Raw genomic sequence first — 15,099 nt, forward strand, 5'->3', positions numbered from 1 at the left:
AAATATTCATCATCCCCGTAATCTGCAGCCCTTTGATAAATGACAGGTTTTGTTGTCTCAGCTCCAGAGTGCCCCTTCGACCCCAGAACAGCACCCAGCGCAGGTCTATTAACTCCCCTGGAAATACTAGAAGAGGGCCAATTCCCTTATTGGAATGAAATCTGCTGATGGACCACAAAGTAAAGTGTGCAGATAAGCTCTCCTTTCTTCCCTAGATGGGTTTGGACCTTTTCTGGTCTGCGAGGCTTCAGGCTCTCTCTCTCCACCTGAACTGACTACCTCCACTTCAGCAAGGTGATACATCTGCGTCTTAATCTGTGCTTATAGGAGTCCAACTGGTGGCTTCAATTGTCAGTGGGGATCAGTGCCGTCAGCAGCACCCTGCTGAGCAAAGTTATTTCAGCTTCACTGTTTGAATCAGCACTTTGCCATCGTCGAGTATTTAAAGCTGCAATAATTTTCAAAAGGTGGACAGGATTGTATTTTCGCATTCATGGGTGTGTGGTGCAAGTGGTTTTGCATCGCTGACTGAAAAGCATTGTTTTACATCCTGGCTCCGACGTCTCGAACCATTTTCCTTTTTTACCGTCTACAACAAAGTTTCAGCCTTCCCTAATGTTGACTCTATGCCCACTGCCACTCTGATGTTGAGCATGCGTTGTGTGGGCAGGGGATGTAATACATGGCCTTCATTGTGGGCTGGTTGACTGGCTGGCACAGGCTCTGCTCGGTCCCAGTGGACTGGACAGAATGGCTGCTTGATGGAAAGAAAGTGCTGTCTTCTGACTTTAAGAGTGCTGACATTTCTATATCCACCCTCCCCAAATCTCCCCCCCCCCCCCACACCCCTCTCTTTCCCCCCCCCCCTTTCCTCTTACCTTCAGATGTATCTGATTGATGCCACCCTATTCCCCGTGCTCCCCGGCTAGCTGCAGACCTCTGCTCTGTCTGAATGCAGACGTGAATCATAGGGATTACCATTCTGCTCGCCACCTTTCCTCCCTGCTTCTATCCTTTCTCTCGCTCCGTCTCCGCTTCACCTCATCTTTCCGCTGACATCCTCTCACCTCCCCGCCAGGTCTTTCCCGTTGGTGTGTTGCGCTGTTGGCCATCGTGACAGCAGCAGGGGTCTTTCAAGGTGAATTATAGGGTTGGATGGGCCATGTTAGCTGCTCTCATGCTCACTCACACACTCTTTCTGTTCTCTCTATTGCCTTTTCCCCTCTGAATTAATACATAATAATACCTTGAGATCAAACTTTTTCTTCTCTTTTTAATACTTTCTGTCTCATTCAACCACACTCTCCTTACCTGCCCCCACTTCGTCCCCACCATTGTATGTGAATATTTCATGCCTCTGATTTATGAGTTGAATGTAGAATGCAGGTGGGTAGGATTGGGCTGACATTTGTTCAACGTGACTCGTGGGACAGAGGGGATTTCTTTTTTTTTTTTTAAAAGGCGGGTGGGAAAACAGGAATCAAGGGATGACAGGGGGGAGAGTGTTGCAAGGGATTGATGGAAATGATGGTCAGATATGACAGAGTTGATTACGGTGGTGGTGGAGATGGAGGAGAGAAAAGTGGTTTCTGTTGCTGCCTGTCAGCAGCGGTGAGTTAGATGGCTGGAAGCGTACCAATGTGTTTCAGGACAGTCTTTTCCTTTGAGTCAGCCCCCAAGGTGCTTCACAACAGGAAGAAAACAAAATGAGTCACGACTTGGTGAAATACAATTCACAAATAGATTTCACTGCGAGTGTGTGCATTTAGTCTTTTTTATTATTGCCGTTATTATTTTTCTTGACATGCCCACTTTATTGAGCAGGGTGCAGCAGACCCAGCGAATACTAGATGCGATATTCTTAGTTTTCAAATAAAGGTCTTTTGAGCATGTGAAATGTTTTTATGCCACTTTTTGTGAGCCTGTGAATCATGGAAACATTATGGGAAGGTGTAAATAGAATTGAGTTATTGCAGCATTTAAGATAGCGCTATATATATATATATATATATATATATATATATATAATATATTAGGATCTCATTTCAAATTGAAAGCAGGAACATGACATTCACGTTTAATATTATGCCTATGCTTTGGTTCTTTTTGGATATTTTGAACCATGTTTTTTATTAAACGGTTAAGGTATGCACACAGCACTGTGTTGTACTGTATCTTTTATCTGCCAGACACCTCGGAGAATGTGGTTTTTAAGACACTGACAATTACTAATCATTCAAATTTAATTCCTGTGTAGCCATTTTGGTCCAGGTGTTATCCATTATTGTCAAATATAACACTACTCACTAAATATATAGTGCAGATGCATTTACTGTACATAAACAACCTGTTGTGGGTTTTAAAGTAACTTCCAATACAATAATCATTCCAGCACTCTGTGCTCCCACACAACCTTGCACTATTGTTGTCTATTGCCAGGCTGATTCAGAAGCATTAACAGATTTAAAATAGCAAAGTAAAATTTATATATTTTACACTGGCTCATTAGAAAGAAACACAACACAGGTCATGAAGAGGGGAGCAGGTGGAGCCAAATGCAAGAGACTACAGGCAACATAACTTGACTTTAATTCAAGGTTCAGTGAAGGCAAGGCAGAACTGAACATAACAAAAAACAGGACTTGAATACAAAATAATATATATAGGATGAAGTGCAGGTGGAGAATTTCATGTGAAGGGAATGAGGTTAATAGGCAAGAGAATGGGCCGGAAGCTGATGGGCAGGGGAAAGGAGCTGATTGGCTGGGATGAACTAATGAGGCTGATTCAGAGCCGGTGTGTAGAAAGGCAGAACTCTGGAAGAGAAGGACCAATGAGGCTGACTCAGGCTTCATCCAAACAACTAAGTTTCCATTTTAAAACACATATCTTTGGCTATGTTTCCACTGAGCGTCCACACTACACAGGAGGTCTAGAGCACTGAAAACAAAGGAGTTTAGAAACACTACCAAAAACTCCTAAATTACCTTGTGGGATTAGCAGAAAAGAGAAAAGTAGACGTCGACACCCACGTCCGCTTGATTGGGTCTTCATGACTTATCCTTGATTCCTGACCTTGGTATCTATACGAGAAGCTGTTGTGCAGTTAAATTCTGCATTATATAATTATACTGCTGCCTGCGGAAGAAGCGTGTTGGAGTGAATTACTTGTCTCAGAGCAGTTGTGTAGATTGGCTGTGGGAGCAGAGCAGGACTAATGAGGGACAGGTGATACTAATCAGGGCGGGGCAAACAATTAAAACTGGCTAGGAAAACACAAAGGCAGGAAGTGAAGTGATTTGAAACTAGAGGAGAGGCGAGTAACAAACTAAAATTGGAAAACACTAAACCTGACAGAATCAAACAAAGAAAAAACATAAAGAGAAGGACAGATGACTAGTAGGCGTGAAGGACAGCATGCGACAGATCAAATCAGCCAAAAAGAACACACCCTGGTCAATGATGTGCTTCTTAGCTGATCAGGACGCTAATACAAATGATGCACTGATGACTGTTTGACCAGTCGCAGGGTGGCAGGTTGGGTTTGCATCTGCACATCTTTCTATGTGCATCATGTGTCTCTGTGGGTAGTCTGCATGCTATCAAATTAGTTATGTGTCCATATATTGCATCGCGCAGTGTTCGTGACAATTCAGGACATTGCATTCACAAGTTGTGAGTCCGTCAGAATGACGCAAATAAACAGGATAGAGGACGGACCAAATTGGAGACTAAATAGAGGGGAGTATCCCACCGCCTCCTCCCGGATGTCTGATTGCTGTTTTGGGGAGAATAGTGCAGCAGGTGACCCCATCAGGGCAGACTTTCTGCTCAGCAGCTCTACCTAATCAGGCCTCGTTGTATTTAGGTAAATCAGAAAGTTTGTCCCGCACAAAATGAATACTATACAATCTAGAATCTTGAATATTGACGCTGGAGTGACCTTGAAACCCCTAAATATGCTGATAGAGAAAATAGACTGCGGTTTCATCTGGGCTCGTGATAAAATGATAGATTGTCGGCAGCTTCGAAGATGGAATTGCTCAGCTGCATTGGGAATCACAAAGGACTTGTTTTTTCCCCGTTGCTCCTTCATCTGTGTACAACTGCATTTGTCTGTCTCTCCATATCTCCGTCCCTTGTTAATTTCTCCTGGTTCACCAAGTTTCTCCGTGAGCTGATGTGTACAGTTTCCTACAGTCATGGGCCACTTTTTCTCTTTTTAAAAAACGCCCGGCAGTGAGATCCATACTTCAACCTGATGAGGAATGAGCCGTGAGAAAGTCCATGCGTTTATATGACAACGGACAGTTTCTTGAAGAATATATCAATATAAAGTGTATTGCCCTCTTGGTTCTGTTGCTGTTTTTTTTGGTTTTAAAAGGTCAGCAGTCTTGTGTGCTTTCCACACCCACAGCATCTCATTTGCATCAGTGAAAGAACAGGGCTCCCTCTCTCTCTATCCCTCTTTCTTTCTCTCAATGTGGATTTACATCCGTCTTTCACACACAAATACAGCAAATGTGTACTCAGAGCCAAATGCTGTGTCGAAAGAGCAGAATATTTAATTGCCCAACTTTATCCCCATTACTGTAGATACTGAGTGTCTGCCAGCCTAATTATGACGGTGGTTATCTTAGAAGCTGGCTGGTCCTGGGCTGAGCTGCTAAAGAGAAACACTTGGTCTCTCTCAGGCGCTTAAGAAAAAACATTTAAGACAGGCATGTTTTGGTCTGTGAACTTGTGTGTGCATACGTGGTGTGTGTTTGTGTTTTTGTGTGTGTGCATCCCTTCTTTTAGAAGATGCATTAAGAACCTTAGGTGAAGTCAGATAAAGTCAGTATCCGGATGTTTATTGTTGTTCGCAGCTGAAGGTGACCTAGTCCCCATTGTCCTCGCCAGCCACAGGCACACAGCAGTCGTCAGCTCCCTGAGGTGACGCATGAACCCAGACCAACAACCATGAATAACAGCAGAAATCAAACATATATAAGGCTTAATGATGGATGGAATAAATTCACTCTCACTGAGTCCACCCACGCCTTTTGAAAATATGTTCAGTTTCTGTGTTTCTGTATGTCTATTTAGTGAACAGCTTTGCTTTGGTGTGAAGGGGATTTCATGCAGCTCCCTTTTGGCTTTTTTTCAGGTCCAATTTATCTTCATAAGCAGCACATTGGAAAGGGTTAATTCAATTCCTATCAGGCTGTGGCGGAGACTGGAAACATTGACCGTCTCTCTCACTTTTCCTTTTTGCTCTTTCCCCTTGTTCTCTCTCTTCTCCCTTTCGCTTGGTTTCTTAGGTCTAATTACTTTTTGAGAGTGGCTTTACTCGGGCTATAAATAATGACAAATCAAGGATGTCTCTGCACTGACCCCTGCAGTGGCCAGCTTGTTTGGCTTTCACTGAAATGAGCATACTTGTCTTTGTTTTAATGTGAAATGAGTCTGTGTGGGTGCATGAGCGATGGAGAGAGACAGCAGACCTCCAAAAAGAGCCAAACGGCTTACAAAACAATACAGATTTCTGTTCAAATGTCCCAGTTTTCTTTATCTTTTCCTCAAAATCATAACTTGGCACTGCAACAGAAACCAAAACTTCCATTCCACATAAATTAATTAATGTGACATCACAGATTTGCCCTTTTCACCCAAATGCAGCTTGGATGTCAAATATACTGTACATATATATATGTGTATGTATGTATGTATGTATGTATGTATGTGTATGTATATATATATATATATATATATATATATATATATATATATATATATATATACATATATATATATGTGTGTGTGTGTTTCAGCGGTCACCTGAGAGGTAACACAATTTTTTTCAGCTCTCTTCATTTAATTTACCCTGATGATCTGTCAACGTTAGCTGGATCAATGGCTCTGTGAGGAAGTGATGACAGGTTATTGTGTGAGAGAGAGAGAGAGTGAGAGAGAGAGAGAGAGAGAGAGAGAGAGAGAGAGAGAGAGAGAGAGAGAGAGGGGTCCATTTAAGGGCTTTTTGATGAAGACTGACGAGTGTTTGCTTCGCTTCCCTTCATCTCAGGGGTCTCAACGGTGCTTTGAGGAAGTGTCCTGGAGGAGAAATGTGTGCGAGAGCTAATGTGAGTCGAGCAAGACGGTGGCTGATGGACGACTGTGTGTGTGTGTGTGTGTGTGTGTGTGTGTGTGTGTGTGTGTTTCACTGATGGGGGGTGATGGTGGGAGGGAGACTTCACAAGGGGGAAAATAAGCTGAGCAATCTCTGTCTGACGTCCCAATGACTTATTCACAGACACACACACACACACACACACACACACACACACACACACACACACACACACACACACGCACACCTTGGTAGCCCATGCCTGGTTGCCTTGTTGCCATTTTAACTTCCTTATTATAAAATCAACCAGTTTTACACTTGTGACTACAGTTCATTGATTAAATAAATCAATACACAATATGTAGAAGTAATGGTACCTATTATTGTAAAGGGGAAAAAGGCTTTCTCTTACATCTTTTAAGTCCAATCCCGCTCTTCCTCTGTCTATTTATCATCTACTCTCTCGCTCAGTGAAGAGTTAGTAAGAGATAATGGAAACAGAAACGCTGGCACTAAATAATTACAGGGTGGTTTGGGTCAGATGAGGAGGTTGTGTGTGTACCTTTTAGCCACTCCTCCCACATTCCTGGAAATGATCAGTGTGTGGGGTTTCGACAGCAATGTTCTTTTTTTTGCCCACTTGTATTTCAAGAGTATGTGTGTTTGTGCGTGTGCGTGTGCGTGTGTGTGTGTGTGTGCGCGCATCACTGCAGTGTGTCCGTGAGTTTTTCCTGAGCATCCGCTCTGGGAAGAGTTTGGTATTGGTCATGCAGTGGTTTGGGGTCTTTAATTGCTTTTTATATACGCAAAGGCTGTTTACATTAGTAGCAAAATGCCCTGAGAGGGGAAAAGAATGGAATACAAAAAACTAAAAGAATAATGTGAACTGCTGAACTACATTTTCCCTTGTAAGCTAAACATTTTGCATCAGCCATAATTGTGGTTTAAAGCTAACGATTAAAAAGAAGTCTCACAGCAGATGATAACAGTTGGAGTGCCGTTCTGATCTGGAGCTGCAGATGTGTGACGGTGTCAGCTGCAATGTCCTTGAAAACAGTTTCAAGGTTTCCTGACCTATTTTTGGGCTCTGCAACTTGCATCAGTCAGAGGCAGCAACAAGCTGGAACACACACACACACACACACACACTTACACACTACACATTTACAGAGAAGTGCCACCTCTCTGGTGTGTCATCCAGCTTGAGTCTGGTGCACCAACCACCCTGGAGACATTGGCTGATGAAGTAGCAGATAGACAACCTTTGAGAGAGAGAGAACATGGAAAGGCATTTTGCCATGGTCATGCAGAGGAGAGTCGGTCCAGTGTGTGCCAGCGAGCCTATCCTCTCTGTACCGCTGCCCATTCACCAAAGGAACTTCTGCTCTAATTATCCATCTTTACCTCCTCCACCAATCTCCATAATTAGCTTTTCATCTTCCTCTGTTTTGTTTCCATCCTACATTCCTATTTTTATCTCAATAAAAAAAGTCACATAATCTCGCATTGTTCTATAATGCTCTCTCCATACAATAACTAACTCACTGTAAATGTGTTATAAATTAAAATCCAACCAAATCTCTGGACCTGCAGTTCAATTCCCCTGAAGCCCCTGTCTCTTGTGTCCATCCAGTTCTCTGCCTCCTCTCACCTTCGTCTCTCCTCAACATCTCACCCCCCACACACCGAGTGCGCTGCATATCTATTGCTATCACGTTTGTCAAAGCAATTAGCCCCGTCACCACTCCATTCAGAACGGTGAGCCGTAAAAGAAAAGGGTGTGCGTATTGCATTTCCTCGATGATTTGAAACTTGGGCCTCCAGGGGAGATGTGATTTTAGATTATTAATGAGGCTCCACAACACTTTGCCTTCAAAAAATTAATGACACTATTGGATGTGGAGCCGTACGCTTTGTTGTTATGTTGTTGCTTCCATGTGAAGGACCTTCATAGACTCTGAGATCATTGAACTGGTGTCAATTTGTCTGTAGATACCCACTAAAAATGCCTTGTGGAGCAAGATGTCTGCGTGTTCTTGACAGAGAAGCACATACTCCGGAAGATCCCTGCGAGCTCTTTGTACCACGTCATAGTTACCATACAGTACATGAAAGTTGACAGGAAGTCTGTTGCTAGGCAGGGATTATTCTGTATGCAGTGTATGGCGATATTAAAGGCCATGCTCAAAAATGGTGTCCGTATTGCGTTTCCTCAATGATTTGAAACTTGGTCCTCCAGGGGAGATGTGATTTTAGATCATTAATGAGGCTCCACAACACTTTTTCTTCCCCTCCATCATGTGAGCAAATGAATAAAGGGGGTCAACAATTGAACAAAAGGCTCAGTGCACTGACAAAGGAGGGTGATGTCATGCGGTGTCACTGTTTATTATCGTGTATTCATTATTGCTAATATGGCTGTAATGACACCATAGTCATCTTACTAATTGAGTGTCATTACAGAGAGGATGCTGGTGCTGTGTTCTCCCCTCAGATGGCTAATGTCCCTGTTTAATTATTGAGCAAAAGGTTATAATAATCACGTCGTATGATGAAACGAGGTAGGAATTACTTAATCTTCTCCTTTTATGCTCTGCATTAGAAACAATCGTCTCCCAGTGGGAAAGTTGTGCAATGGGTGCAGTGTTGATTTAAGGGATTTTTGACAATTTTCTGAATGCTTTTCTAACCAGATGTCTCTTATTCTTTCAGCGGGTGGAGCTGCAGTGACTCGCCGGTTGCTCGGCATAACGAGGAACATCTGAAGACATTACGTTAACAACGCTCTGTCATGTCTGCTGAGGAGCCCCATAAACAGAATCTGCGTTCGGTAGATTGAAGATCAAACTGGATGAAGCCACTTGTCATTTATGATTTATCAAACCTCTTAGAACTTTAATTTCTACCTCTTGTTCCTGCTCGACTTCTCAAGAGGACCTGCTTTCACACTCGACAGCTGTGAACCACTTATCACGCTACAAAACCTGGCATTTAGTGGGCAACACCAGCAAAGGTGATGCATTGTTTTATAGTCGGGGCCAGAGATCCACTGACCTCCTGATTGAATAAGCCATACACACACACACACACACACACACACACACACACACACACACACACACACACACACACACACACACACACACACACACACACACATGTACACACTGACACACACTTTGTGTTGCTGGCAGATGCTTTAAATAGCCTTGTGTCTGGCTCAGGTTCAGTGACACAAGCCCCAGACGCACACTGACATAGCTCTACCCAATTGGGTGTTAGAAGTCCATCTGAACACCATTAACTCTCATAGAGAACACTGACCGCGACTGTGATAAGACACCTGTTGGTGTGTGTGCATCAGCAGGAGGCGGTGTCACGTCCCGCCTGCTCCGATTGAGAGTGACAATGAGAGCTGATGTGGCCCTGATAAACACTCTAAAAACATTGCCGCCAGAGGGTCGGTCACTCGACTAAGAAAGGCTTCATTACACTGTTTAGTGAGTTCCTCAAAATGTGTGATACTGAGAAGTAATTAATATTAATTGTGTGTGTGCGTGCGTGTGCCTGTCACATTGTCAGAGCACATTCGAGCGGGGCCTTTCTGGGTCATTTCACTTTAACTGACCTAGATTTGACTCAATAAACCGTCCAGCAGAGGAAGAAGATGTGTGCATTCTGATCACGGCAGGACTTCTACACCTTCACTTTCTGACCCTGAAGATAGCTCTGCAGTCTTCTTACTTGTTAAGCTGCTGACGACGACCACATGCACGTCACCCAACAAACAGGGAGTACAATATAATACTTTTGAAGTTATTAAGCATTGTAATACAACTACCCAATCTCCAGCTTGGGCTTTCCCTAAGTGCCCCCTCCCCCATGAACAACGTCTCATCCTTCGCCGCATTTCTTTCAAATACACCCACCATCCAGTCAGTGTGTAAGCCTTGCCTACGGGCCCCTTGAAGGATGAACAATGTGCCCACACTTGACTACGAGTTGCTGCTGTCCCCGGCCAGCTCCTCCCTCCCCGGCAGTCCTGGCGGTGCTAGCATCAGCCCCCCTCTGTTCATTGCCGTGGAAAATGAGCAGCGCACCGCCTTTGCCTTTGTAGGCCTCCTCATGCTCTTCCTGGTCTTCCTGCTGGTCAGGTGCTTCAGGATCCTGCTGGACCCCTATAGCCGCATGCCTGCATCATCCTGGACTGACCACAAGGAGGGGCTGGAGAGGGGCCAGTTTGATTATGCACTGGTGTAGGTTGACGTGGAAAGGGGAATGTTTCATTGCACATAAACCATTTCAGATGTGGAAATGGACTGTAGCCATTCATAATATTGTGAATGCACTCTTTGCAGGAGGGTGTGCCTAATGCTGGTGTATGCCTGGTTTTTTCACTGTATTGCAGCTTGTGTCCTGATGTAAATATGAGGCTGCAGGAAGCTATGTAAGCATAACATGTCTGGTTCAGTAACAGGCACACAAGCCAAACACCCAAATGTTAAACCATAAAGGACAGAAATAATGAGCCGCACAGCTGCCTTAACCTGACCTACTGTACCTATTTAACATGCTACAACACGCTACGATTTCACCGTAGGGCTATGTCTTCAATACACCAGAGCTTGCCAGTAGTAAAATACAGTATGATTTTGGGAAGATCTCCTTTGCGAATCACATAGTTAGATTTTTGATGAGAACACTCGACATACATGGAAACAAGCAGAACATAAATGAAGGAGTTTACACTTGAGCAGATGCCCCTTTAATGAACCTATATCCATTTTAAAGTGTTAAGTGCTGATCAAGGAGCACAAATCCACACTTTTTGACTTTGGACACTGATCCTGGAGCAGCACTGCAGTTTCAGATGCTTTTTAAGAAGCAGGTATTTTCAGTGTCTTTGTTTTTTGTGTTACTGTGTCTATAACTGAAAAGCCATATTGAAACTATAATCTCTTATTACAGCAAGTAGAGTTTATGTTCACTGGTCGTGTCTTTTGCTTTAAGCAGTCTGCCACGTTCGTTGATGAAGCAACCGGCAACCTTTAGGCAAAAGATAGCTTTATTTTTCTATTCTTGACTCAAGTTTGGGAGTCTCCTTTTTGCTATCTTTCTGCTCTCCTCTTCCTGTATCGATCTTTAGACTGTGGTTTCTTTTGAGGTAGTTATGCAGCCACACTAGAGGGAGGCAAGGAACGTAGCTTTGCTCTTCTTGTGTTTTATAATTAAATATTTTTCTGACTATCTGCTTGGGTTTTTTTATACACTGGGTTGAATCAGTGAAAATGAGACAAATGGATTTTTCTTCTTCCTAATTTCCAATTGGGGGGGGGGGGGGGGTTGAATGTGTGTAAAGTCCACATTGTTCATGTTGGGAATTAAATAAAATGATTACTACTTATGTGTCACTTTTGTTAGCCGTCGACATTTACACACACGCTCAAGAGAAAATAATTCAGGACACAAGATTTAAAAATATACCCCACAATACTTTATTGCCGTTAATTTCACTGGACAAAAGTTTTCATTATGTGAATCACTCTTAATTTTACAGACTCTCATTTGGTGTTATAAATCTTTGGTTTTTGACTTTGCACAAAATGTATGATCATTCAGCAGATGTGAAAAGATGAGAAAGATGAGAAAAAGATGAGAAAAGATGTTCTATGATTGATTTATTGATCGTCAGCTAGATATGGTGTGACTGATTGTCATTTCAGCTTTCAGCTGGACTCTGGTATCAACAAGTGTCATGCTTATGGTGGACATTTGAACTAAAACAGGCTCCTTATTTCTTAAGTACAAAGCACGCATTTCAATGCAAGCAGATGATGATGACAGTATCGTTTCAAGATCGACACTGAGGCTGAGATACAGTAAGCACACGCAACACACTGCCTTCTTTAAACATAGTGGCAAATAAAAGAAAAATTACAAACTGACAATAAAGATACAAAGTATACAAAGGTTTCCAGGTTAGAAAAATGGTTATGTATTATAAACATTGCCTAGGCTGTGGGGCAGTGCCGCAACCTTGACTGTTAAGAGAAAAAGATGATCGTTCAGCACCATAGATCCGAGCTGGAGATGGTCATTGATCCCGATGGCATTGGGCAGACAGTGTAAGCTTGTATGAGATAATAGATGATGGGAATGTTAATTATCTTTCAGTCTGACGTGTTCTGATTTCATTTGCTGAAGATCAACTGATTTGACAGTGGTTTCAAACAATACAAACAAATACAATGTTGCGTTTGGTTTGTGTTGGTTTTGCTTCTTTTTTTTTTCTCAACAAAACAAAGTCGACAGCACATAAAGGCCTTCAATATTGGGTTTACTGGAAGCATTTGTTTCGGCAGCCTTGGCATTAAAAAAAACAAAACATCTACATTTCACTTAAAAATATACAATTTCATTTTCAAGAAGCAAGTTTGATAATATTGTTTTTTCAGCACTGAGACAATACAAAAGACAGACATTCACAATAACAATAATTCCTAGCAACAAAAAAAAAAAAAAGGTAATTTTTGCAATCCCTATTCAAGACTGCACTTTCTCTGTACAGCGTAAGAGATGGTATTATCTAGCACCCTTCTTCTCTTTGAGAGAAAAAGAAAATCACGAGAAATGAAAGATGACCTGATGGAAATTTGTTTTTTGTTGTGAGGTTTCGTGTTCACCTGTGCGTGCCCTCACACTGTAAAGCACTACCTTTAGTTACAGCTTAGGCTAACATGTCTTGTACCTTCGAGACTGTTTCTCAAATCAGCCGTGTGTCTCTTTGTGTTGTAAACGAGGCTCACACCTCAGACATCAAGGCTCAAGTCACAGAAGTCAGATAAAGTCATCTTATAGTCACGTTCAGCCTCCCAACTCGGGGCTGTCAGCTACAGCCCTGTTCCCCTGAAGCATTTATGTTCAGGAGTTTGTTTGAAAAATGCAAAGCCCAGGAGTAGCCACAAGCCTCTGACAGCCAACAAGCTGAGCAAACTCTTGACTTAAGGAAAAAAGCTGGCTCGCAGGTCCAGAATCAGTGCACCTGAAGTCTTAATCCCTACAAGGATAAATACAACGTGACCTGATCTATCTTCTTTTAAGTCTACAAGCTACTAGTTGGTGTGTTTCCCCCTACTCATGATGCATGCTGAGCGACACCAGCCCCATCTTTTGTTTTAAAGTCAGCATCACAGCATGGTGTCCACACTCTGTGAGAAGTACTGAGGTAACCAAACATGACAGCACACACACGCAAACACGCTAATCCCTGCTTGCCGCTGTCCCGCAGGCAGGACAAAAGTCAGTTACATCAGAGGAGAACACAGCTTGCTGTTCTCTCGTCTGAAAATTGGTTGTCATCCAGCTATAAAACAGACCGCTATGGACTGAAGAACCTGAAATGCTGTGTAAATGTTGCAGTCCTTCGTGTTAACATTTTTCAAACAGCACAAATACATTAAATGACACACATCAATACTGAGAGGGGCAGACGTGACAACAAATTGTGTCCCCAGTGTTGTGATGTGATGTTTTACCAAGATCACAGAGAGGTGAGGAAGTCCTTGGACCACCATGACGGCATCTGACCCCTTATGTTAAGGTGTAATATCACTTCTTGAGAACACTAAACAGAAAGACATCACTTTATAGCCTGCATGTGATTTTAATACTACAACACAAGTTGCATTCAGACAGTTTTGGCCACACTCAGCACTTACTTTCAGTTTCCGTATAATTCCTTGTTTTGCTTGCCTACAAAAGTGCTTCATGGACTTGTGAACCATCTGTCTGCCATTTTGTCTTTATTAGAGGACTATGGTCCAAGCACTGGGGCACCTCTCTGCCATCTCCTCTGCTGGTTCTCTCAATGGAGAATGAGTGCTGGGTCGGATTCAAGTGGAGGGGGAGTGGAGGGGGGTAAAAAAAAAAAAAACACACACAAAACATGGACTTATAATAGTAACAAAGTGGTGGTAGAGTTGGGCAGATTGACTCAGTCTTTCATAGCCCTTGATTACCCCTGTTGGTGGGGATGGTCCTGTAGGGGAGGAGTTATTGGACAGAAAGGAAGGCTTAAACTCGAAGGCTTTAGGAATCAGTCCAGAACAGGATTGTGAGCGCACCCTAAGCTCAGTGCAGGTGGATGAGGAGCTTGATACGCAGGGCGTCTCCCAAAACCCCTTGTAGGTAGTCACTGTCGTGCTGCTCCTCCAGCTGGTGTAGTCTCCGGGGCCCAAACAGCCGCAGGCTGGCGATCTCTAGCCGGTAGGATCCCGCGGGAGGCGACCTCTTGCCGAGCCGGAGCACACTCTTTCCGTCGCGTCGTTCCAGCAGGCGGAAGTGTTCATTAGCGTTGCCGTGGGTGATGACATAGCGTATGTGGTGCTCCAGGGGCTGCAGGGCAGGCAGCAGCTCGAGCAGAGGCTCCTTGTTGTGCAGCGAGGACAGAGAGATGTTCATGGGGATGGAGGCCTGGGTGTCTATGCTGGCCATGCTCACTGCTGGTTCCTGTAGTGAGGAAAGGGACAGAAGGAATGAGATGAAACATGAGGGAGCAGAAACGTCACACACTCAGTTACAGACCTCAGCAGCTCAATTTCGTACACTAATTTTGAATTATCACACCAAATGAGCTGAGCACTGATAAGCGGTTTGTCATCACAGTTACCTGGTTGAGCTCATTTTCATCAGCATTGCGTCTGTGTCGCTTGTTCTTTCCTCCTCCGTTTATCTTACACTCATAGCAGGCCTCATGAGACAGACTATCGTCTTCATCGCCCTCCTCCACCTGGCTCGAGAAACCTGAGCCCGTCATACAGTGACTGGATGGAAACAGCAAGAGGGTTTAGCATGTTGATAAAAAAGAAAAGGAAATTCATTTCAATTTCATGAGCACAACTCTCAGCACATGAAAACACCGGGAATCATTCCAGAAATGTCTAGTGACGCCAGTTTTGACTCCAGAAATCGCAGTTGTTTAAAATGATCTG

At 43.4% G+C, this 15,099-nt stretch overlaps 2 protein-coding genes across 2 annotated transcripts in view; one reads left to right on the plus strand and one right to left on the minus strand.

Moving 5' to 3' along the window:
- The first annotated feature begins 9,991 nt into the window (after positions 1-9,991).
- LOC117729916 (cortexin-1-like) lies at positions 9,992-10,369 on the plus strand. Its single transcript, XM_034531318.1, is given in 1 exon segment — positions 9,992-10,369. A coding segment is annotated over 1 exon segment (378 nt).
- Positions 10,370-11,589: 1,220 nt separating this feature from the next.
- Positions 11,590-15,099, minus strand: part of fbn2b (fibrillin 2b) — a 57,853-nt gene continuing 54,343 nt past the window's right edge. The window contains exons 63-64 of the mRNA XM_034531567.1: positions 14,778-14,931; positions 11,590-14,617 (exon numbers count right to left, since the gene is read on the minus strand). Of these exons, the coding sequence (XP_034387458.1) occupies positions 14,240-14,617; positions 14,778-14,931 (532 nt within the window). The 3' untranslated portion in view covers positions 11,590-14,239. The remainder of the gene's footprint in view (positions 14,618-14,777; positions 14,932-15,099) is intronic.

This window comes from Cyclopterus lumpus, chromosome 4, assembly GCF_009769545.1.
Source record: "Cyclopterus lumpus isolate fCycLum1 chromosome 4, fCycLum1.pri, whole genome shotgun sequence".
NCBI lineage: Eukaryota > Metazoa > Chordata > Actinopteri > Perciformes > Cyclopteridae > Cyclopterus > Cyclopterus lumpus.